Source organism: Phoca vitulina, unplaced genomic scaffold (genome assembly GCF_004348235.1).
Source record: "Phoca vitulina isolate PV1807 unplaced genomic scaffold, GSC_HSeal_1.0 scaffold1, whole genome shotgun sequence".
Classification (NCBI taxonomy): domain Eukaryota; kingdom Metazoa; phylum Chordata; class Mammalia; order Carnivora; family Phocidae; genus Phoca; species Phoca vitulina.
Window position 1 is genome coordinate 3,409,462 of NW_022589704.1, and position 25,512 is coordinate 3,434,973.

Below are 25,512 nucleotides of genomic sequence, written 5' to 3' on the forward strand. Positions count from 1 at the left end.
CAGGGTTGTATGAATCTAAGTAACAATACAGTCTGCATACTGGGGAGACTGAATCACCAACCTGGCATCGGAGGGAACCTGCAGGCTCTATCTCCCTCCCTTCTAGAGAGTCCTTGACACACACACACCTGTCACCCCGCCTAATGGTGTTCACTAGATCTCCAAGTATCCGATTGTATCTGCCCCTCTCCTCCTTGTCCCTTCCCACCTTCCACAGTTAGATGTTGGCACAGACACCTCCCCTTGTCAGTGGTCCTCCTAACTGGGGTCCCCAGACAAGAGAACAAATTGGAACTATGGACCCAGATTCTGACACACACTTTCCAAACAGAACTTGTAGACCTGACCCTACCCCTAAAGCAAGACAGACGAGAAACACCCAGTCCCACCTCCTACTTGGCATGCCGCCTGCCCCATCACAGGCTAGGAGTTTAATATATGACAGCCACGGCATTGCAAACCAATGGGGAGAAAGGGATTCTTCAGTGCACAACTGGATAACCATCCGGAAAAACACAGATCCCCACTTAAGAGTTGTACTCCAGATGCATTAAACATAAATGATACGGAACTGTAAGAGCACTGAAGAAAATGCAGATGATTTACCTTGGGATCTGAAGGCCTGTTTTAAGCATTTCATAACAAGAAAAACTCATGAAAGAAAAGTAGATTTTAGTACAGTGGTGAAGCAAAACAAAACAAAACAAACCCCTCCCCCGCAAAACCCCCGAAGTTTTACAGAATAAAAACAATAAAAAACAAGGGAAAAACAGAAAAATCTTTAGAGTACAACTAAGAAAACTAGGGAAAACGTTTCATATAAATTCTAGCTGAGGATTCTTATAAGAAAAACAAATATCCCAATGGAAAAAAGGGCTCAGGACATAGTAACAGCTCACAAAGAGCATAAAAAGCTAATAAATAGGAAAAAAATATTCAGCATTCTACTTATTTAAGAAACGAAAACTCAAATGACAATTAGATACCATTTATTTCCTCCCAAAATGGCAAAAAGAAAATCAAGATTCCATTTTCGTGAGGAAAAAGGGCCTTTTCAGACAGTACTGGTGAGGAAGCCGCTGGCATAACCTCTCTGGGAACTAGTTTAACAGTATCGATGAAGAGTCTTAAAATCAGCATCAGTTACTCCACACTGGTAACCCCACGAGGATTTACGCCAAGGACAGAGGCAGACGCGCAGCAGCCGCTATCTGGGACGCACACGGCCGCACCGCTTACGCCCGCCGTCGACGACCGACGGCCTGTGCACCGAGTGCACGCGGGGCCCGCTGCTGCAGGGATCTAAGTGTGGTTTCTACATTCTGAAAAGACTGTTTAAAAAAATCCCAACTATTTTGTGGAGAAAAATAAGTATATGTGATAGAGACCATTTGTGGTTCACGAAGCCTAAAATATTTACTACTCACAGAAAGTGTGGTTCATACTGTCAAAAACTGGTCAACTAGTGACCAACAATAAAGGACTGATTTAAAACCATGACGCAGCATATAATGAACTGTTCTTATTAATGATGATGTAACATGTTCTCATGTGAATTGACATGAGAACATTTGTTCATCACGTTATAGTGTTAAAAACCCCAAGTTATCAAGCTATGTGTAGCATGATCCCATTTGTATGTATGATTATATGTCGCCCATAACATACATCAGAAAGTGAACAGCGCTCATCTCTGGGTGGAGAGGTAACAGGTGATTAACATTCCATTTCTGCAGAGCCGTATTTTCCCCATTTCCTACAAAGCATACACTACGCACAAGGCAGAGGGGAGTGGGGGTTCAGTTCACTTGTAGTATCTCTGCCCCACACCCCCCTTTCTGGGGCTGGTCATGGCCATGTCTCTTGATTCGGTTACGTTTTATCAAAAATGTGATGGGAGGGGCGCCTGGGTGGCTTAGTTGACTGAGCGTCCGTCCTACTCTTGGTTTTGGCCCAGGTCATGATCTCGGGGTCCTGAGATCAAGCCCCAGATCAGGCTCCACACTCAGCGTGGAATCTGCTTGTCCCTTCTCCCTCTGCTCCTCCTCCTGCTCTCTCTCACAAACAAATAAAATCTTAAAAAAAAAAAAGTGTGAGGGACGTAACATGTGTTACTTCCAGGAGGAAACTGGAGGCAAAGAATGAAAAGCCGTGTCCCCTTCTGCTTCAGCGCATGGTCTCTGCCAACCAACACGCGATTAACACGCCACGGGGGCATCGCAGGACTCTGGGGCTGTGACACACACTGAGCCCTGCTCCTCCTGTGGGCGTCCTGATCACCCAGGGACCCCAGCGCTGTCACCACCCTGGCTCGTCGCCATCTGTGCTGTCCCCCAGGAGACTGGGGTCCTTAAAAATCCAGTGTCTGACACAGAACCTTGCAAAGCTTATTTCATGTCACTAAATAATTTCAGCCACTATCTTAGAGAGATCACAAGGCAGACTTGAGGCTGTGAGGTAAAGTTCAGGGGCAAAAGGACAAAGAGCCCAAGGAAAATTTGAACTTTAGCTGCTGGGGTGTAGGGGCATTGAGGGGGTAGGGAAACCAAATAGTTATTTTCTTTCTTTTAAAAGTTTACTCTAAAATAATGACCTATTTAAGTGATTAGAAGTTTTTCAGAATGACAATCTTAATAAGTGACTTTAATTGAAGAAGCTGTAAGTGTCAGGAGTTTTTAAAAAGTCCTTACCAAGTACAGAAATCATATAAAGTCATGGCATAAAAGCAGATGAGCCTAAGACAGCTCCATGGAGGTCTCTCCGGCTAACCTTCTAAAAGCTGGCTGTCTCCCATCCAAATAAAAACATAGGTGCCTAAAGTTTACTCTCACCATCTCTGCCCCAAATGCCTACAACCTATGTATTTTCAGATGCTGGTTCCATTTTCTACACCGTTAAGTCTGTAGGGGCAGAGAGTGCCAATTGTTGGACAAATGTGTACTGTGTGCTCTCACAGAGCCCTGGAAATACAGCGTAAGTAAGACACTCCCAGTCTAGTGGAAAGAGACGTTAAGGAGTTATATAAGCAAAGATTAACTACAAAAAAGTCAACACAAATACCTCTGTATCGGTTAGGCACTGCATTACGTGGTTTCCCAGGGATGGTGTCACCCCCCAATCCCTGCCCTGAGCTAGTGACAGTCGCCGGCCTGGTAATTAAGACTGCGGCCTCAGCCTGGACATGGAGGCAGAGAGGACGTGCAGGGGCCGCAGGAGCACAGAGTGGAAGAGGCCCTAATGGCAGCAGGGCAGGGTCTGGGTCCACCCCAGAGGGGCTGGCCTCTCAGTGCCCCTGGCTTGAGAAATGGGTTTCATTCCTGATGAAATCAAACCAGCACATCATTCAGAAATTTCCCAAAGGAGACAGAAACTAAATATAAGAATGTAAAACCATCATAAGTCACCAATTAATGTAAGAAACATGTCCTCGAGGCTCAGTGGTTTTCTATCCTGTGTATTCCGTGTCCTACCTCTCTGTTTCTTGAAGAGGTCACATAGGGGCAAGACAAGATGACCAACATTTTCTCCCACAAAGTGGCCACTGGGTTTGGGAAGGGCACATGTCAGGGAGCTGGGCAGCGCTGGACGAGAACCTGCTTTAGCAATGGAGCCATTTATTCTGGCAAAGCTAACTCTACCTCTCTGGGCCGTAACTTCCTGACGTGTCCCCAGGCAACTACTGGAGAATCACACGAGGGGAAGTGAGTGGGGGCACCTGGTACATAAAAGCTCCCAACAAAAATCGCTTCCCTTGGTGTCTTCTCATGGTCTGCTCTCTTCCGATACTGGGACCGAGAGGCTCTGCCACTAAATGATACCTAATGTACCTGAAATAGTGGTCCTCAGATTCGGCAGCCCCTCCCCACACCATCCTCCTCCTCAAACACTCACTGCCTCTCCAAGAAGACTGTGTCACATACCACCCTTTAGCACTCTTCTGACGAGGAGTCCTTAGAGACGGCAGATGTCCAAACAGCTAAAAGGTCCAGAATTTTAAGTGCTATATGCCTGGCTGTTTCCAGAAAACATCAAACTAGCCCCTGGAATTCTAAACATCTGTACTTCAACCAAACCTCTCCAACTGTGTCTCCCCTGAGGGAGTCCAGTGTTCTGTCAAGCCAGACTCAGTGTGTGATTAGGGAAATAGAGGAAGTCAGCAGGGAGCTGGATGGATAGACAGATAAAGACCTGAGATGCACATTTTCCTGTCTTTGCTTAGAAATTAATTTTTTTCTTCTTGGATTGCCAACTCTTTCCCATCCTCACGAACTACATTCAGAAAGAACTTTTAATGTAGTAGCCTAGTAAAAACCAATTACTTAGATAAAGGTTTGGCTTCAAATAACAAAGTGTGACAGCCACTGAACTGTGCCCTGGTGGTGGGCCGGGCCTGGGGCAGGGGGCCTCATTGCACTTGTCAGCTGGTAGGACAGTCACTGCAGGCAAACCAACGTGGCACACGGGGTCCCCAGTACCCACGGGCTCAAGGTAACAAGAGACTTAATTTTACCATCAGATTTTTTTTCCTAGTTGATAGGGCTAGAGAGGGCTGGGAAACAGTAGGGGCATGTTTATATATATATATATATATATATATATCTCATGTAAAATTGTGGAGCTGTTCAGAACTGTCACTGGTTTCTCACTGCCAAAGTGAAAATGCCCAACAACACTCAAATGTGAGTTTCTCGTTTGTCCTCACTTCTCCCCAACCCTGATTCCTCCTTCTAGTTGACCTGGTCAGTCCACCACACACATGCTGCTCATTCTCACTTCTGTACCTATTAACACAGTTCCAGGGATTTCCACATCACCTAGACCACTGTCCCCTGGTTAAGGGTCAACCCAAGTCAGGACAACTCCAGTCCTATTTCTCCTGAAAAGCTCAACTGGCTGGACCACTTTCCCAATGGGATCCTCTCCTTCCTTCTCGGAATCCCGTGCATTAATTTCCTGGCACTGCTCCATATCTCTTGTTATCTGCTACTTATGGCTTTTATCATTTTAGGGTAACTTTCTACACTTTTTCTCACCTTCCTAACTGGTAAGTTCCTTAAGAGCAAGGATAGAATGTGACAGTACTTGGTATAATTATTACCTAGGTGGGGTCTTTGAGAGATCAACATTACTTATGGTTTAAAACTATGAGCCATTCCTCTTTTCTAAAATTCTAAAATACGTGTTTTCTACACCTTGGGAATTCTGGTGTTATACCACAAACAAAACCACAGTTTTAAATAAAATGCTTTCTTCCTCGGTGCCAGGATTTAACAAGTTAAGACTGGTGTGAACCACACAGGCAGCTCCGAGCGAAGGTGCCAACCTCGGCCGAGCTGTAGCCCCCGTGCGCACTGCCTGACACACAGCACTCACAAGTACTTGTTGAAAAATGCATCTCTCCCCTAAGGCTCTGAATACTGCCGCTGAGCAACATTAATCACAGAAATATCGGCCGTTTTGTACTCAGCCCCAGGACTGGGGGGACCCAATGCGGGGGGAGGGGGTGGGGGGTGCAGGGCCGTGACCACCACTGGGCCACGCAAAGGGGACAATGGTTCAAACGCAGGCTACTCACCACCATGTTGTACGCATCAGGAACTTCAGTTTCAAACTGAAATTTTCCACCCTGGTAGTAACCCTCATCTATCGAAAACACAAAACAAAACAAAAAAATCCTTTAAATTAAAAAAAAGGAAACAAAAAGCAAACACTAATGTTAGAATATGGCAAATACAGAGAATTAAGAGTTAAACAATAGGACTGCAGGGTTCCTTGTTACTTCACCAAATCCTGCCCTGCTCTAATGATGAACCCCAATCAGTTCCCTGCTGGCCTGTCACCCCACTAGCCATGCACCCTCAGGGGAGGCGTAGGCACCCTTCTGGGGGACTGGTTCCTCTTCCTCAGTCTCCCAGGACCTGCCCAAGGAACCCTGTTCTCACCTCGGCCCACCCCACTCCACATCCCAGCACCCACGGGACCCCTTCAAGCACATCTCATGATAGGCAACCATCCTGTTTGAGCTGCAGGGCCATCTGTTTGCTGCTGGTGGCCCCATGAGAATGTCAGTTCCGAGGGCTGCTCCGGGGGGCCGGAGGGGGGGCAAGCAGTGGAGCACAGGGACGGGATCCTCGCCTCAGAGACGGTGCACAGGCAACGCTGCCGGGCGGGCTGGCTGAGCGCTGGCTGCAGCCTTCTGAACAGAGCGGGCCCTCTGGCAGGGGGCTGGTGGGCATGCAGGAGGATGTCTGGAGTCAGGGCGGCACTGGGTCAGACCCTACAGCGCAGTCCCAACTCATGTGATGGCCTCAGCCACCTCTCAGCCTCTTCTAGGGTCGACCAGGCCGGCATGAGCCTGGCCTGCAGGTGCATGGTAGAGGCTACTGGGGCTGCTGCCAGCAGAGGGCGCTCCACCACGAAGGTGCTTGAACCTGAAACACTTCCCCCCAGTACTCTGAGTTTCACAACTTGACAAAATTAACACCATCTTTAAAATGAAAGTTCAACTTCCCCCCAAATATTTATCATTGTGAACAAATCAGCAATAGTACATCTTATTGCTTCCCTCAGCTGTTTATGTAAAATGAACATTTAATAGGAAGTTGTTAGTTTCCAATAAATCATCACTAAAAAAGTTTTTTGAGATTGCATCAACACTTATGTTGTCCATGGTAGTTTTAACTAACGTTACCTGGACCCCAAAGTTTTCATTCTTTGCCAGCGTGACAGAAGAGAAATACTCTGTTTCATTTTACACTGAAGAAAAGTAGTGAGGCTGAAATTTACTTCATATTGAATCATTTAATGACTGATGTTCCATAAGTATCCTTGTATTACTGAGGTACCCATGTTTTAATTACAATATAAAAAAGCTCTTAAGAAGATTAACCTTTGCCTTTTATATTTGTTACAATGTTTCTTAGTCTGCTGTTTGTCTTTCAGTTTTGTGGTTCAACTAGTTTTCACTTTTGAGAAGCCAGTCTTTCTGTGGTTTCCGTCTTTGGTATTACCCTGAAAAAGATCTTTCCCAACCAAGATTATAGAAAGACCTGATTTCTCTGTTTTCTCTTAGTGATCCTGTGGTTTCATATGTCCCATCGGCTCATCTGCTCATCTGGAATAAGGTGGTGTGTTTTCTCCGTGCTTGCCTGACCCATCACATAGTATTTATTATCCTACCCTTCCCCACTATCTGATGCGTCTATTTCTAGTGCTTACAAGTGCACTTGGATTCGTGACTGACACTATCGAGTCTTTGGAAAAGACTCTGGGGAAAAATTTTACCTCCAGATACAAGAACTTTCCAAACAAGTGGCATCTCAGGTATAAAATAATCAGAGCACATCCTTCCTCACCAGAGGCTCCATGTTGCACAGCGGTCACCGCGGCCGAGTGGCCCAGCGCTGGGCTCTGCAGACCATGCGGCGGCACCAGAACGCCAGCTTCAGGTGCAGAGCTCCACCTGCTCTTTTCTCTTCTTGCTCCCCAAGGCTGTGCTCCAGCCCCTCCATCCTGCCACACCACTGTGGTTTTTCTCTAGCTGGCTTTCCATGCCACGATTATAGAGTTTCAACTCTGCTATCTACCAGTTTCAAAGAAACTATTATTTGGTCTAATGGGGTTTTGGTTTTACCATATTCCTCTGTCCTACTCAAGCTCTCAATTAGTAATTATTAGAATTATATCATCCCTGAATCCACTGAAAAGAGAGAGCAAGCAGACGGTTGTAATTTTTGTTCTATTTCATGAAACACGTCTTTCAGGAAAGATTATCAGCTCCTGAGCCAGTACTTCGTTTTTCCTCTTCTAAGGTACGTAAGCCTTTGGACCCGATCCACCTTGGTTATGAATTTGCCTAGAAATGCCACAGTCCCACTTACAAAGCAGCTGAGGAGCAGACTGGACTGAGAGGAAACTCAAGAGCATCTCTTGTTTCCTGTGATTTTCTCAACAAAAGGCCCCAGGGAAGAGTTCTTGCTGGTCCACCTTCCGGGTCTGGCTCCCGAGCTGGCATTTCGCAGGGCGGAGACGCAGGACGGCCTACGCAGCTCTGGAGCCAGCGGGCAGCGGGGTCATTTAGGGCGTCCATAACCCAGTGTGCACCACATCCAAGTCTGGGACAGGCCCACTACGTCACTATCCGTGACTGCTGTGGCTGAAAACATCCTGCTTCTCAGATAACTGGGCATTCAAGTACAACAATGAAATGCAGTAGGAAAGTTCCTGGCATCCAGCTCTCACTGGGCCAGCCTATGCCCGTCACCCAGGGTTCCAATGACAGGAACCATCTTTCCCTCCTCTGGTATCCTGGAGCCCACTCCCTCCTGCCTTCCAGGAATCATACACCACTATCTCCCAGCCAGGTTAGGGGTATTCCTGGGAGAAAACTGTCCAAGGGGTAGGTGGGTACAAACAGCCTCAAGAGAATCCACTTCTAGGTGGTCAGTGTCCAAGTGCATTCTCTCCTAAAATGAAGCTGCCTGACTGTCTCAAGAGGTCAGAAGTCGTGCAGGCCTCCCCTTCCCTTTCCCTTCTCACAGCTGCTCCCCTGGGGGCAGAAGGCTGACGTCTCAGCTCTCCTCTTACCACGATGCACTGCCCCAAGGCACAAACATCCCAGAGGACAAAGGTCACAGGAAAGCCCTTTGAAGGGAGGCACAGGGCAGGGTTGTGCTTTCCCTATCCTACACCCAGTTCTGTTAAGGGCAAAGTAGGGTGTTATAAATAAGTAAGATATCCCAGTTCATACTGGAATGTCTTAAATTCAGACACATCGTAGAGTCTGACGGCAGGGATGATTAAAATTTCATTTAGCAACTTCAATCCCTAGACTACTGTAAAATAACACATTATCCCCATGAGAAGCAAGCAAACAGGGAGCCAATAAGCCACAAGCATGGTACCTTCTTCCACCAGGTGACTGGCTCCATGCCTCACCTAACTGCCAGGAATTAAACTCAGAAGAGAGGTGGCTGATGGTACATCTTAGAGATAAGTAAGACTTCTCCTGAGAGTGAGTCTGACTGCTGACTGGGCTGACAATTAGAACTGGTTCTGCCTATTTATGCACTGGGTAGATAGTTCTGATAAACTGAATAAGCCAAATCTACAGCTTCAAGGTTTTAAGGAAATATAAAGCATACATTTTTATATTGGTAAATGTATGGCAAAATCAGTAATATCACAGAATTCTCAACTCTCACTGAGAATTTCAGATAAAACAAGAGATGTTTCTAAGTGAAGACAGGTATGACTAATGGTCAGCTGACAGGTCTTGGGAAAGTGGTTTTGGTGACTGTCTCAGAAACCGTGATGCTAAGGGATGCTGACGACTGTGTTTGGAAAGTCTTCTCCAAGTCAGGTGGGTTCCAATTCTCTGCTTTCAACAAAATGGAAGAAGGACCCTAATCTAGTAATCAGCAAAAAGATCAACAAAATATCTTATATGATATTTTTGGCCTCTAACTTTGAAGTCCACGGATGGAATGTCATAGCTATAACAAAATACCTTCCAGGCCTGTCTGAACAAGCAGTCCTCAGTGTTTACATCTACAGAAACAGAAAGAAAGAAAACTGATACTGAACCCTTCTTTCTGGCATAAAGTCATTCACAAATACATCAACTAAATCAGAGAAAAATGCTAATAGTAATAACTCCATCATTCTCAGATGCATTTCAGATGAAATGCTATGTTGTGTTTAATAACCATCAAAGCTTGCAACATATTGTGTAAAGTCATCATTCATTCAACAAATATTTGATGAGTGCTTATGATGTGCCAGGCACTGTTTTAGGCACTGGGGACACATCAGCAAGAGACCTTTCCTGCCCTGACAAAGCTTACATTCTAGTGGAAGAGGGACAAAATAAATAAGGAAATCATATAATAGAAAATGAAAGAGCTAAGGGAGTAGGAGCTGCGATTTTAAATAGGGTGGTTGGAGAGAGCAAAGGCCTGAAAAAAGGCCACTGGAGTGAAGAACACTCCAGACAGGGGAGCTGGGTGAGGCCCATGAGAGAGCCTGGTATGTTCAGGGAAGACTCCAGAGGCTGGAGGCGAGGCAGGGGAGGGAGGAGCTGAGGCTGAAGAGGCCACCGTGAGAGCACTAGCTTTTACGCAGAGTGAGACAGGGAGCCGTGAGAGGGGTCTGAGCAGAGGAGGGACAGGCTGGAGGCCCTGTGGAGGCTATCTCTTACAGTAACCCCGGTGAAATGTTAAGCTGTTAGGACCAGGGTGGAAGCAGTGAAGTGGGAATACTCTGATGGGAGCACCACCAGTGTTTGCTGGCAGATTAGGCGAGGGGTGGGGAAGAAGGAGCCACAGAAGAGCTGAGTTCTCTGACCCTGCAATGCAAAGGGCAGGGCTGCCACCAGGAAGATAAGAAGGCTGTGAGGGGCACCACCGCACAAAGTTCCATGTCAGATGGCGAATCTGAGGTTTCACGTCAACATTCAAGCAGAGGTGCCAATCAGTAGCCAACAGACCATTTTGGAGTGTGGGGGAGGTTGGGGCTGGATGAGGGTAGTTTGGGAGCTGTTCAGTAGATGGAAGCACTCAGATTTCATGAGCTGCCTATGGAGGTCCAAGGACAGGACAGAGTCCGAAGGGGCCCCACCTAGAGGGTCAGGAGAGGAGCCAGGAGGGGCAGCCGGCACCAATGGAGGAAGACCAGGAGCCAGGAGTTGGTACAAACAATGACTAACAACCATTCAAAAGAAAATGCTTAAGGCCTAAGAATCTTATAAACTTTTAAAGTAATTTTTATATATACATATACATGTGTATATATATTTACAGAATGGTATGACAGGGTGACAAAATACTTAGCAGAAAAATGTTTACATTGGGATAAAATTCTATAGGACAAGTGGAATAAAACAAAGAGTGCAAGGAGAAAAGGCAGCAAGGAACATTTTCCAACCACTGTAGCAGAGCTATGTTTCTACAAAAATGCATGATAGTGGGCGTATCCATGCTGTTTAGACTCTCCTGGAAACATTTTAAAGAGCAATATAATACTTTTATCCTTAAATGTCAATATTTACAGCACACCGGAAATTATATTGTATGCACATTTTAAACCTAAAAGTCAGGGAAAACACCGTCCCTGACAAGATGAGCCTATAGACTGGGGTTGGCAAACTTGTTCTGTAAAGAGGCAGACAGTAAACACTTCAGGCTTCGGGCCACAGGTCTCTGTCATATATCCTCTTTTGTTTGTTTTTTCATAGCCCTTTAAAAATGTAAAAGTCATTCTCACCTTTTTTTTTTTTTTTTTTTTAAGATTTTTTATTTATTTATTTGAGAGAGAGAGAATGAGAGAGAGCAAGCACATGAGAGGGGGGAGGGTCAGAGGGAGAAGCAGACTCCCTGCTGAGCAGGGAGCCCGATGCGGGACTCGATCCAGGGACTCCAGGATCATGACCTGAGCCGAAGGCAGTCGCTTAACCAACTGAGCCACCCAGGCGCCCAAAGTCATTCTCACCTTGAGGGACACACAAAACTGGCCCAGGGCGGGATTTGGCTCACCTCTGGGATGGGGTCTAGTGTGCCCACCCCAACATGAAAATACACAAAGACAAGGGGCGCCTGGGTGGCTCAATTGGTTAAATGTCTGCCTTTGGCTCAGGTCATGATCTCAGGGTCCTGGGATCGAGTCCCCCATTGGGCTCCCTGCTCAGCGAGGAGTTTGCCTCTCCCTCCCACTCCCCCTGCTGCTCCCCCACCCCCCACCTGCTCATGATCATGCGCTCTCTCTCTTTCAAATAAATAAAAATAAAACCTTAAAAAAAAAAAAGAAAATACACGAAGACAAGCTGTGGTGCTGACCTGTGTGACACAATGCACATGAAGCTGGCTCGCTGAAGAGGGGAAGCTGGTGTGGGCTGGATTACTCAGGGGAAGCCTAGGGGATAGGCTGTTGGGTACAACCTGAAAATCAGGATGACAACCGCCACGACATTAAGCACACGGACACATGGAGCGTGGACCACACAGTCACTGACCCAGTCACCCCAGTGCAGTGGGACGGGCACAACACAGCCGCTTCAAAGAAGAAACTGGGGCACGTGCAATAAGTAACTGGCCGCAGCCCCAAGGCTAGGAGGGGGCACAGCTACTTCCAATCAGGCTGTCTCACTGGGACCTGAGGGTGAGCAGGGCAGGGCAGGGGAAGACAAAAAGACAGTGTCCATGAGGAAGGTGGAGTGGGAGCAGAGTCACAGATAGGACTGCCCTTGACGTGTGGCCCGGAGCCAAACCAGGAAGGTGGGCAGGTACTTGGCGGTGACATGGGGTCAGGAGCCAGCAAGGAGCTGCAGAAAGACACTGAGTCAGCTGTCATGAAAAGATGCTGAGATTTAGAGGAAACCATGGACATAACGAGGAAAGAAACAGCAAAGATGAGAAAGAAGCAAACAGAACATCAACAGCTGAAAAAAACATAATATCTGAAATGAAAACTTTACTGGATGAGGTCCATACTAAATCAGAAATAGGAACTACCCACCAGGAAGCACAGAGAGAAAAGTGAACACAGACTTGTGACCCAATGGAGGTACAGGTTCTATGTAGAGGTAATATATATGCAACAGATATTAATACAGGTGGAGTCCCAGGACGGGGTTACAGAAAAAATATTTAAAGAAATGTTCAAATTATTGCTAAGTTTGATGAAAACCAAACTCACAGATCCAGAAAGCTCAACAAGCCCAGGTCAACAATCACCTCAAAGCACATCATAGTCAAACTGCGAAAAATGTGGTAAAAAGACTATCTTAAAAGCAACCGGAGAGTAAAATGCACATCGCATAAAGTGGAACAAAGAATCAGCACTAACTCTCAGCAGGCAGCAGAATGAGGCCCCTGCGACGTTGAAACTGTCACCAGCAGGGCTGCACTACAGACAAATCCAAGGGTGTTCTTCAGGCAGAAGGAAAATGACAGAGATTCAGACCTACAACAAGAAATGAAGGTCACTGGTGGTCAGTATGTTCGTAAATATAGAAAGAAAGCAGACTGTCTAAAGCCGAGTTACAACATATGTAAAGGAGACATGAGAACTATAAAATGAAGGCTGGGGTGGGGAAATGGAAATACTTGTTATCTGTCCAAGCTTCCACCTTCAGAACAGGAAAAAGAAGAACAAATTAAACTGAAAACAAGCCGAAGGAAGGTAATAAAGATATGAGCAGAAAAAAAATTGCATTAGGGGAAAATCAGTGCAACCAAAAGCTGGTTCTCTGCAGAGACTAACATCGATAATCCTCTAGCTAACCTGATCAAGAAAAAAGAAAACATTTTCAATAGCAATTAAAGAGGGGATATCAACACAGACTCCACAGGATTTTATAGGGTAAGATATGAAGAACAACCTTACATTAACAAATCTGAAAATGTAGATGACATGAAAGACATAAATTACCAAAGCTCACTCGAGAATGAATAACCAAAATAGCCCTCTATCTACTAAAGAAATTGTATTCAAAATTGTTTTGTTACCACGAAAACAAAACACAACATTCCAGAGCTAGGTGGCCTCCCTGGTAAATTCTACCACTGAGTACAGAATGGATACTAACTCTTCATACACTGTCCCAGAAAGAGAAGGAACACGTCCCCCTTCATTCCGGGAGAGGGCAGCGGAGGGGGAGAAACTAGACCCTTATCCTGCACCATATGGAAAACGAACTAAAAATGAATCACAGACCAAACTGTAAAATCTAAAGCTAAAAAACTACTTTAAAAAAATAGGAGGAGGTCTTTGTAGTTCTTAGATCTCTTAGGGCATAGAAAGCACAGCTCTCTGCATTGGCTTGTATGGTTGCTATAATAATTCACCACAAACTCAGTGGCTTAAACAATACAAATTTACTAACTTCTGTTGGTCAGAAGTCCAAAATGCGTGGCATGGGGCTAAAATCAGGGAGTGGGCAGGGCTGTGTTCCTTTCAGGAGGCTCTGGGGAAAATCTGTTTCCTTCACTTTTTAGCTTCAAAGGCTCTTCCTCCACCTTCAAATTCAGTGACAGCCAGTGGAAATGATGACACACGGCAGCACACGGTGGAATCTCAAGAGCACTGTGCTAAGTGAAAGAAGCCATATACAAATGCTACATATTGTTTCGGCCCATTTATACGGCATTCTGGAAAAGGCACAATGACGGGGACAATGGCTGCCAGGGGACCTTTCTGAGCTGACAGAAACATCCTGCATCTAGACTGTACTGGTGGTTATACACTGTTTGTCAAATGCAGAGAACACCCCAGAACAGCGAACTGTCAATTAGATTTCCGCTACACATGATTTTTGAAAAAGATTAAAAAAAAAAAGCCTATGACACATAAAAGGCACTCACAGATGGGACAGGAAACCAAGAGTGCTGGCAATTTTTACAGCATGCCAGAAAACTCAGCATTGAAACAGCTTTATACACATTATATAGGTTTTTATTGGTGACCATAAGAATATACGTTAAGCATGGTAATGAACAGCTTTAAAAACAGTAAGTCAGACATTTAATCTGTCACTGGAGGAAACCTGAGTGTCCCGAGGAAGAATGTGCCTCGCAGTTACATGTCGGGGGGGTGGGCAGAAATCGTCGTAAGAACAGTGTGCGTCAGACACATGGGATGGTAAGTCAAGAAGCTTACCTGGAGCTTCTGGAAGGAGCCAAGAAAAGAGCAGTGGATGTTTTCCCAACAAAAGTTAACCAATGCAAAGGTGGATAACGGACAGTCTTAAATGCTCACACCATACTTCTATTACATATAAAAGGAGAAGAATTGCCACCTGTATTTCTAGGGTTTAACTGAAAGAAAAGACTTCACCAGGAAAAAGTCTGTTCCTCTTCAAATTTATCCCCTCATGATGGTTATCTCCATCTTAAAATTAAAAGTGAATCTAGAAAGAACCAGGGAGAGTATGCGTTCTGGGTCTGAAACCTTGATGTGCTAACCATGAACGACTGCAGTGCAGGTCAAGGCAAAGGGCCTGCTTCAGTGCTCTGCTCCATCTCGATAGCTTTTAAAATCTCCACGATTATTTAAATGTTGTTCCAAATGTTCAAGAGTGGAAAGAAACCCATGTTTCAGGCTTATCAACCACATTTCTTTGTTCAGAAATTGGGATCTTACTGTATTTCACATTTAGAAACTTTCTATAAGCCCAAAGCTCTGAAACAAAGCTAAGAAGGGACCATTAATCAAACATTAATAGGGGTAACAGATAAATCAATCAAAATTTTATGACTTAATGTATGCTACACTTTTACTGTCATGTACCAATTAGGGAGTTTTTATAAATTAAATGTTCAAATTAAGAAAACATGAATAATCTAACACATTTAGAAACAAATTTAGGATGAACACACACACAAATACACAAGATTTACAACGCAGCTATAGAATTCCCTAATCAGAATTTTTATGTGTAACATTAATAAAAAAGATGTTATTAACCATTAACCCCCCCCACAAATCTAATAAAGAACTTATATCCAGTTATATAAACCTTACAATTCAATAACAACAGGACAAGCAACCAATTTAAACGGGAAAAATATCTGAACAGACACTTGAACAAAGAAGATACACAAATAGCAAACAAGCACAGGAAAAGATGTTCAACACCACTAGTCACTAGAGAAATGCAAATAAAGGTCACAATGAGATACACCCACGAAAATGGCTAAAATTGAAAAGACTGACAATAACAGTTGTTGGCAAGAATGTGAGGTAAATGGAATTCTCATTCATTGCTAGCAGGACTGCAAAATAGTACTTACATTCTGGAAAACTATATAGCAGTGTCTTATGAAGTTAAACTTGCTCTTACCGCATGACCCAGTAATTCCATTGCCCAGAAAAATAAAAACATAATGGCAAAGACCTGCACACAAAGGTTTTTATAGCAGCTTTATGCACAATGGTTCCAAAGTGGAAACAACACAAAGGTTTATCAACCGGTGAACTGATAAACTAGTAATACACATATAGGACAGAATAAAACTCAACAAAAAAAGATACAAAATACCGATTAATGCAACAACACAGGTGAAACTCAAAAGCATTTAGCTAAAAATGTAACTTACACCTCAACCAATATTGCTTTGAAAAATTTTTTTAAATCAATGATCTAAGTTTCCACCTTAAGAAAGTAGAAAAAGGGGGCACCTGGGTGGCTCAGTAGGTTAAGGGACAGACTCTTGATTTCAGCTCAGGTCATGATCTCAGGGTGGTGAGATCAAGTCCTGTGTCAGGCTCTGGGCTCAGCACGGATTCAGTTTGAGATTCTTTCCCCCTCTGCCCCTCCCCCCACCTGCACAGGTGTGTGTGCACTCTCTAATAAATAAAATCTTTTTTTTTTTTACAGAAAAAGATTTTATTTATTTATTTGACAGAGAGAGAGAGAGAGAGAGCACAAGTAGGTAGAGCAGAAGGCAGAGAGAGAGGGAGAAGCAGGCTCCCCGCTGAGCAAGGAGCCCGACGTGGGACTTGATCCCAGGACCCTGGGATCATGACCTGAGCCGAAGGCAGATCTTAACCAACTGAGCCACCCAGGTGCCCCTAATAAATAAAATCTTTAAAAAAAAAAAAAAGGGTAGGAAAAGAAAAGCAAATTAAACCCAAAATATAAGGAAGGAAATAATAAAGAGCAGAAATCAATGAAATGCACAAACAACTGAGAAAAACAAAAGTGAGTTCTTTGCAAAGATCAACTGGATAAACTTCAAGCTAACTAACATGATCAAGAAAAAGAGAAGACTCAAATTACCAATATCAGGAATGAACAAGGGGACATCAGTACAGATCCTACACAGAGTAGTGGAATAAGAGAATATTCTGAACAACTTCTTTATCAATAAATTCTGCAATTTAGGTGAAAACAAATTCCTTGGAAGAAAAAAATTACCAAAGCTGAGTTCAGAAACATAGAAGATGAATAACTCTGTATCTATTTTCGAATTCATAAGTAAAAATGTTCCAGAAAGAAAACTCTAGGTCCAGACTATTTAACTGGTGAATTCTATCAAATATTTAAGGAAGAAATAATACCCAATCCTATACAAACTCTCAGCAAACAAGAGGGAACACTTCTTCATTTATTCTACCAGGCTAGCATTGCTCTGATGCCAAAACCAGACAAAATAATCACAAAAAGAGAAAAATATAAACCAACATTCTTCATGAATACGGACATAAAATTCTATATCAAAATATTAACAAATTTAATCCAGCAATATAAAGAAAATGGATAACATATCATGACCAAGTAGGGTTTATGGCAGGAATATAAAAAATATAAAACGTGAAATACTTGGTGTTGTATTTGCAAGACCTATACACTGAAAAGCACAAAACACTGCTGAGAGAAAGTAAGGAAAATCTAAATAAGTGGAAACATTCACGTGCTCATGCATGGCAAGACTCAACACTGTGGGGGTGCCCCGGTGGCTCAGCTGGTTAAGCGACTGCCTTCGGCTCAGGGCATGATCCCGGAGTCCCAGGATCAAATCCCGCATCGGGCTCCCTGCTCAGCAGGCAGTCTGCTTCTCCCTCCGACCCTCCCCCGTCTCATGCTCTCTCACTCTCTATCTCTCTCAAATAAATGAATAAAATCTTAAAAAAAAAAAAAAAAGACTCAACACTGTGAAGGTGTCATTTCCCACAGAACTGATCTAAAAAGTCAACACCGTCTCAATCAAAATCCCAGCACTGGAGAAATGCAAATTAAAACCACAATGAAATACTATTCATATCCAAATACTGAGAAGTATGTAGAACAATCGGAATTTCTCATACATTGCTGGTCAGCGTATAGTATAACCCCTATAGATTGTGGTCGGTGTATAGCACAACCCCTTTAGAAAGTTCTTAAAAAGCTAAATATAGATCTTCCTATGACTCAGAAATTTCACTCATAACTGGAATTAAAGAGAAAATGAATGAATGAAAAATAGGAGTATAAAAAGGATGATATGAAAATGCTAACACAGCAGTTGTATCATAATAGCGAAAAGCTGGAAAGAATTCAAATGTCCATGAATAGGAAAATGAGCAATTATGGCATACTCATAAAACAAAAAGAAACAAACCACTGATACAACACATATGAATTTTAAAACAACTTATACGAAAGAAGTCAGAGACAAGAGTACATATATAAGATTCCATTTATATGAAATTAAAGAACTGACAAAAGTCATTTATGGTAACAAATCAGAAAGGAATTTTGGGTGGGTAGCCAGGGGCAAGGAACTGACTGCAGAGACAGAAGGGAATTTTGGAACTGCTGGAAATAGCTTTACTGGGGTTGTGGTTACATAGGTGTACACATTTTTTCAAAACTTATTAAGACACAGTCCAAATTAGTACATTTTATTATTTTATACCTCAGTAAAATTTATTTAAAAAGTAAAAACTAGGGCGCCTGGGTGGCTCAGATGGTTAAGCGTCTGCCTTCGGCTCAGGTCATGATCCCAGGGTCCTGGGATCGAATCCCGCATTGGGCTCCCTGCTCCTTGGGAGCCTGCTCCTCCCTCTGCTTCTCTTTCTCTCTCTCTCTCTCTCTCTCTCTCTGTCTCTGAAGAATAAATAAATAAAATCTTTAAAAAAAAAAAAGTAAAAACTAAAATTAAAAAACAAAACAAAACTGTTATTTAAGTCCATGTTCCTCTCTGCCTAAAAGCTCCACGTCACAGTGGGGCAGGCTGAGGGGACCCCCGCAAGTTAGCTGGGCAACAGTTTTCCAAACTGTCCTTCCAATTTCACCGAAGACTCCAGGGAGTATCTCAGCAAGTCCTTAAGTGTTCGCTTTTTCTCGATTTGTTTCACTTACTAGTATTTTTTCTTATTTTGTTGAGTTGATGTGGAGATTTTTGTCCCCTCTTAAATTCAGTTCTTTTCCTCTACCACCAAAATACATTTCCATCTTTTCTCTGAAGAGTACATTTACTCCTAAGCATGAAGGACAGTCTAAAAACAAAACTATGAAAATGTTACCAAGTATTAACAGGAACTATCTTGCCAGGAACCAGGTAAAAAAGAGCTTTGAGCTTCAACTACCAATACTGTTCTCCCACCCTGACCACCCAAATATCTAGATCGTATTAATCACTGAGTGTGCAGAGTACTGGCTGCTGCCAATGAGCCGGTTTCAAACCCATCTGCTTCATACATAGCTAAAACTTTTACCAGTTAGGCATATCTCTTTAATTTCTTCCCAATGCTAAGAGGAGCAGGAGTCCAAAAAGTTGTTTTAAGACTATGATATTAGACAAGTTTTTAGGGTTGGCAGGTCTCTGCCACGTTTCTCTTAATAACAAAGGGCAGGAACCAGAGCAGCTTTCCGACGCACAAACACCACAAGATAAGGGCATACACACAGCATCTGAAGTGCATGCTGAGCACACAGCTCACTGTGGTAATCGTGTCCATGATGTACACTTATCACCAATACAAGTGCTAAGGTACTAAATAGTTACAGGCACCGAAACACAAGTTACTTTTTAATCTGATGGAACAGTGGGATATCAAAACTCTAGCAACTGTGCTCCACTTTCAAGAACACTAAAAACATCAAAGATGGTGTCATGTACATAATCTCAGTAATCATAACATCCATTAATTCCATTAAAAAAAAATTCAGTTAAAAAAAGAAAAAGCAAAAGGAGAAACTCTTTCTCAGAGGCTGGACTTGACACAAACCCACGTAAGATGGTAACAAGCCCAGCAAACTCAACAAAGGTCTCTGAGTGGCTGGGACGGACCACAGAGCCCACGCCCGGGCAGGGAGCAGGGCAACGGAATCCCTGCCAGCCACTGAAAATGCCCTAGGAAGACAGAGGCGAGTAAACGTGTTTACTCCAAACACGCAGTCTGAGACCACTTAGTACACACAGAACCAATCTCAATCACCACAATAATTTATGAAAATACTCTGCATTACTCAACAGTAATAGTAAATGATGTTCAGAATGGTGACCCCGAGTCACCAAGAAACATTAAAGCCCTTGCTAAAAACAGCACGATGCACCATGTTTTATGAAGGTGGCCAAAGAATGGTTATAATTTTCATCATTTCCTAGCTTAAAGTCCTGAGCTTTGGTTATCTCTTGACGTCAGGCACGTGGAACGCCCCACCTCTACGGACTGTGTTCTGATATTAACTCCCTCCTAGTGCTTTCTTAGTGCAAAACGGTACCAGACTGAGTTTACGGACATGTCTAGAGATGTTTGTAGAACCACCACACAGATTAAATGAGTTTTTAAGTTTTCAAGCACATTCTGAAAATGGGATTTCTCCTGTTATTATAAAACATCTTCCACAGAAAATAATCCATCCTACCTGCAGGGAGACAACTGCCAGGTCTTATCTGTGGGTTCATTATCGCCTACTGAAATTCTGTATTCTCTCTCACTTTCTAATTAGCTAGTGACTCATTATTCTCAGTTTCTCATTCTCTTTCCATCCCCCAAATAAAATAACACCCTCCATTTCTTCCACAACACTCCCTTCCCCACCTACCCCACAGCAGCACCGGCTGCCCACAGCATAGCACCCTCTGCCCAATGTAAACACTGGTGGTCCGTGCCAGGCTAGAATCTGCAACATTCAGAGCTGCACTGGAGCGAGAAAAAAACCCAAGTCCTCCATCTTGCTGCCCAGTCTGACCAAGGAGGGACAGGTTACCATCCCGGAGTGCCTAGAGCTTGGAGACTTACCAGTCCTAATGAGGACAGCTAGTAATCTGCTTACCTCCCTGTGCCAGACCCTGGGCTGAAATGCTTCACACACATTATCTATTTAATTATCATAACTGTCCCATGAGATAGGTCCTATCTGATCCCCCCTTTCTAGCTGGGTGGGCTGCGCAAAGAGGTTATGAAGCAACTGAACCACGATCCCACTGCCACCAAAAGGCAGAGCAGGGTCAGACCCCAGTTACGATTTCAAAGCTCACCGTACCAACAGCTTCTGGGGCCCTTCACTCCAGTTGTCACAGTCTGTACTTCGTTTCCGAGTATACACCGAATGCCACAGATTCCCTTTATTCTGCTTTCTTTGACTACAAAGCACATATCTTGTCTTCATGTGGAATAGTTGTAACTGTCATAACTTTCAAAAGTGAGAGGACAAATCAAGCCAAAGATTCTAGATTTGGGCAGCCTTTAAACTTTGCTGTCTGAAAATCGCTTTAACACTTAAGTATGTAAGAATATTACCTGGGGTTACAGTTAGCTGAAAGCAATGAAGCTTGTTTGGATCAGGAAAATGCACCTTACATGTACCTGCAAAAGAAACAGCACATCAGGAGGGTCTGGCAGCTAGCAGCAGTCCTTATGTGGAGGCTAACCTTGAAACACACATGGAGTTGAAGGTGGCAGAGGAGTTTGTAGACTCCACCTTGCTCTTGGTTTGACAATAATTGTGCCACTGTGCTAAAACTGCAAACCAGTGATTTTGCCATACAGCCTTTTACTTGCTAATTCCAAATTGAGATGGTTTCTTCCAGCCTTTAAACAGTCACTAAAAATTGAGATCTTTCCATTAACTTCAAAAATTATGCTACTTTACTTTGAAAAGAGAAAACCACATCTCAAGGAGATGAACACAGGTGGGTAAGGCTAACTAAACATGGCAAAACCAGAAGAACTTAGGCCAAACTTCTGGGCTGTTCACCCACCACCATACTTATTCATACCCACCACAGTAAACTGAAGTTCAAAAGAAGGATTTCCATGAAATTAACTCATACCCAGAGTTTACCATGGCATTAAATAGGAGGGAAAGAAAGTCTTCACAACCCAATTGGTAGCTCAGTTTGCTTTGCTGGTGAAATGATGCTCTGCTCAGATGGCAACGCCCTATGCCCACTGTACCTCATCAGAAGGGGTCTGGTAAGTCAGGACAAGGATTTCTCCCTGGGGAAGAGCTAATGGCTAGTGGTACAGACAGGGGAAACTGGCTACATCCTATATCTGCTTCCTTCAAACAAATGATATCAAAAAATGGTAAATACACAAGGAATAAATACCCACTAAATTGGGAAGGAATATATGCAGAAATTGTCTATTATTTTATAAACTCAGAAAATATGCTAAACTCCTTGGGTCACTTACTGACTTTATTTCTTACAAGTCCCACCACTGAAAAATTTGTCTAGTTTTACAATGGTATGAAATTTCATCAAAAATAGGATGATTCAAATTTAGACTTAGAAATGGTCCTTAGAGATCATCTAGTTCAATGTCCTCAAGCATGAGATAACACAAAGGTCAGGAGAGGGTTCAGTGACCAGCCCAGGATCACACAGGTTATCAACAGGTTTTGTTCCCAAATTAAAGATGAGTTCATGGTTCTTCTCCCTATACCACGCCTCATTTCATTACTTCAGGAACATGCCAGGTGTGAGGCATAAAAACCACACAGAACTGTTAAGGGGGTTTTGTTTGTTAGTTTGTTTTTGGCCAATTCCTCAGAAAATTCATTGTAGAGTAAAAGGTAACAATCTAGAAGAGCAAGAAGGGGTCTTACAGATTACACTGTCACATTCCTTATTTTAGAAATAATGAAGCTGGGAGCCATGGAGTTCAAGACTTTTGCCCAAACCACACATGTGAACTGTATATGGGCTTCATTTCTCCTAATCTTGACTTGAAATGAGAAATGCTATCTTTCCAGTGAGATCTATGCAACAGAAACATAGGGCAAGGGCTTGGGGAACGTCTCACTGATTGGCTGAAGTCGGCAGTATTCCTTTGTTTTCATACTTTGCATTCTCCTTTGTTTCAGTAGAAGGATAGACATAGAAATCCATCCCTCTAGAAGGATAGACATAGAAATCCATCCCTCAGATTAGCCCACCAATAATAAAGAAGTTACCAAGGGAGATTAACAAACAATCCAAGTACTGAAAAGAACCAAACATTTTAAAGCTCAAAAAAGTCTACTAACAACAACAACTACAACAAAAAGTTAAGAGACAGGTTTTTGCTTTAGTTCAAAGCTTTTCCTCTGTCTGCAGGCATGGGCTACGATTTTGTATTTCCATCTATCTGAAAGAGGTATTTTTTGCCAACAGAGAAACTTCTATAAACTCGCATATACAGAGCTCCAAACTAGTTCTGAATGATTATTAAGCAGCACTGCTACATAGGGAAGTTATTTTGTTTTTCTCAGTTAATACTTTAGAGATATTATTAATACTAGATATGATACTAGAGATTTATTCTTTAGGGTGGCTTCTTGTTTCCTCTTTAGAGTAATGAGTTGCGTACTTTTGGAAAGCATGGCTTACTTGTATAAACTAATTTAGACTTCTCCACTCTGATGGCACAGAGGGTAGGGAGAAAGCAAGAAAAGAGATAGCATGTAGTCTCTTTAATCGGATACTTTAGCCATAAATGCTAGGGAGATGCCTTTTTCAAACCTAAGGTGTTTAGTTAAAATCCTGGTTTGAAAACCAATTACACATTGTTTTTACAATTTTTTCTTTTTCTTAAGTAGGCTCCCTGCCCAACATGGGGCTTGCACTCACGACCCTGAGCTCAAGAGTGTATGCTCCACTGACTGAGCCAGCGAGGTGCCCCCCAAAGTTTAACTGTTTTCAAACCAAAATTTTAGATAAAGTTAAAGCTATCCTTTATGGGTTAAAAACCAACAATTTCTGTAAGAGTCATATTTAAGGACAAAATGAACCGTGTGTAAGTGCTAAGTTTTTGTGGCCTTTGATTAAATGTATGCATGTGTGTGTGTGTGTGTGTATATATATATATATATATACACACACATATACCCTTTAAGAGAACCCCAAGACACTTCCTTCCAGTTCTGACTAGAAGAAAACTTTGAGATCAAGCAATTCAGGGATTTTTAAGACATTTTTGACTGAGACCCACACTAAGAAACCTATTTTATATCACAACCCACCACACCCACAGATAAATGCCATACATTAAAAATAATTTTTCAAGAAATTATGTGTACTTATCCTTACAAATGATTTTACAACCACTTAAAGGTCATACCCACCATCATCCTTCTAACTATAGTTGGTGGCAGGAATGGCCCCTCTCTTATCCGTGTCAGATGGGCCAGAGAGATCAAGCTTTCTAGAGCATTCACCCAGACCACGTATAAAATATTTCACTCACACTGACAAACATCCTCAGCCTCAGAACTATTTTTAACCAAATATGATGATAAAAAGTTCTAATTCAAAAAAATACTAAAATGATCAAAACTTTCAGGCTTTAATGGTATTATAAAAATTTGGGAAGGATTAATAACAGGAAAAGAAAAACAACTCTTTGACATATCACACAAATTAACTGCCCAGGTAAGTGAGCTTGCTCACGAGTGATGACTGCGCCGTGGGTCTGTGTGTCTGAGTGGGAAGGACCAAGGTGAGGATACCTGGTGACGTAAGGGGTGTGGTCACCCCAGCTCACGTAGAGAGACACATTACAGGCAAGCACTTTCTGGACCAAAAAGGTGGTACTGTCGCTCATGAAAACAGGATCATCTGTCACTGATTTATAGATCTTTTTACTCAAAGAGGACATGGGACAGAACACTGTGGAAGAGATAGGAAACCCAGCCAAGTCACCTCTGCCACTGTAAGGAGAGAGGGGGCACCTCCGTGCTACAGTCACAAAGATGGTAAATATCTCACTCTTACCCGAGCCTCAACAAAATTCTGCTACCTGTTTGCACAAAATTAAAACTTTTACTCCCAACACACATGAAAAACAGGCTTTTGGCTATGCAAGGTTATTAAAATGTAAAAAAAAAAAGCTTCTCCATGCAATTACTTTGCAGCACTTACTGTCTGGGTGGGAATGCTGTACTTACATGGTAAATTAGCTTCAAGCTCCGCAACCTCTGTGGAAACAAAAAGACTGTTGTTAGTATCAGTCAACTAAATTGGCAACTTCTCCCAAAACGCTGAGGAACAAAAGGGACTGAAGTAACTAAAACCTACACTTGGTCTAACGTTCAGACTTCAAGCCATGGAATTGCTTTCAAAGACACAAAGGGACTTGTGGGATGCCGGCAAGTACAGTCATAGGCCCTTGAAAATGTACTTAGTATAAACGAAGATCATTTAAAATTCACATAGAAATCACCCATAGGTAAACAGTCACTAAAGTGTTTTTGAAAGTCTTGTTCCCCCACATAGCAGAACTACTACCCTTGGAATCTGATTTATATATACACCTGGTGTCTCTTCCAGTTCTTCTAGACCTGTCTTCCTGTGCAGCTCACCCAGTGTGTGCCTGAACATTTCCAGGGAGAGAAAACTCGGCCTCCTGCCGGGGCCCCAGGCTGTGCTGTTATCCAGCTATCTGTTAACATCTTGCTAACCGCCCAAGGAAGGGGGACTTGGAGGCTTGGTCCTTTGAATCATCACTCACTCAGTGTTTAAGCCCAGCATCCCTCTGCCAAGACAAAGCTGCAAACCCCCCACTACGACTATTAAGAGCTGAGGTCTGGGGGCACCGAGAAAT

General features: G+C 43.2%; 1 protein-coding gene across 1 annotated transcript in view; it reads right to left on the minus strand.

Annotated features, from left to right (window-relative positions):
• UBE2F (ubiquitin conjugating enzyme E2 F (putative)) overlaps positions 1 to 25,512 on the minus strand; it is a 52,078-nt gene that overhangs the window by 16,290 nt on the left and 10,276 nt on the right. The window contains exons 3-5 of the mRNA XM_032392253.1: positions 24,857 to 24,886; positions 21,226 to 21,291; positions 5,576 to 5,643 (exon numbers count right to left, since the gene is read on the minus strand). Of these exons, the coding sequence (XP_032248144.1) occupies positions 5,576 to 5,643; positions 21,226 to 21,291; positions 24,857 to 24,886 (164 nt within the window). The remainder of the gene's footprint in view (positions 1 to 5,575; positions 5,644 to 21,225; positions 21,292 to 24,856; positions 24,887 to 25,512) is intronic.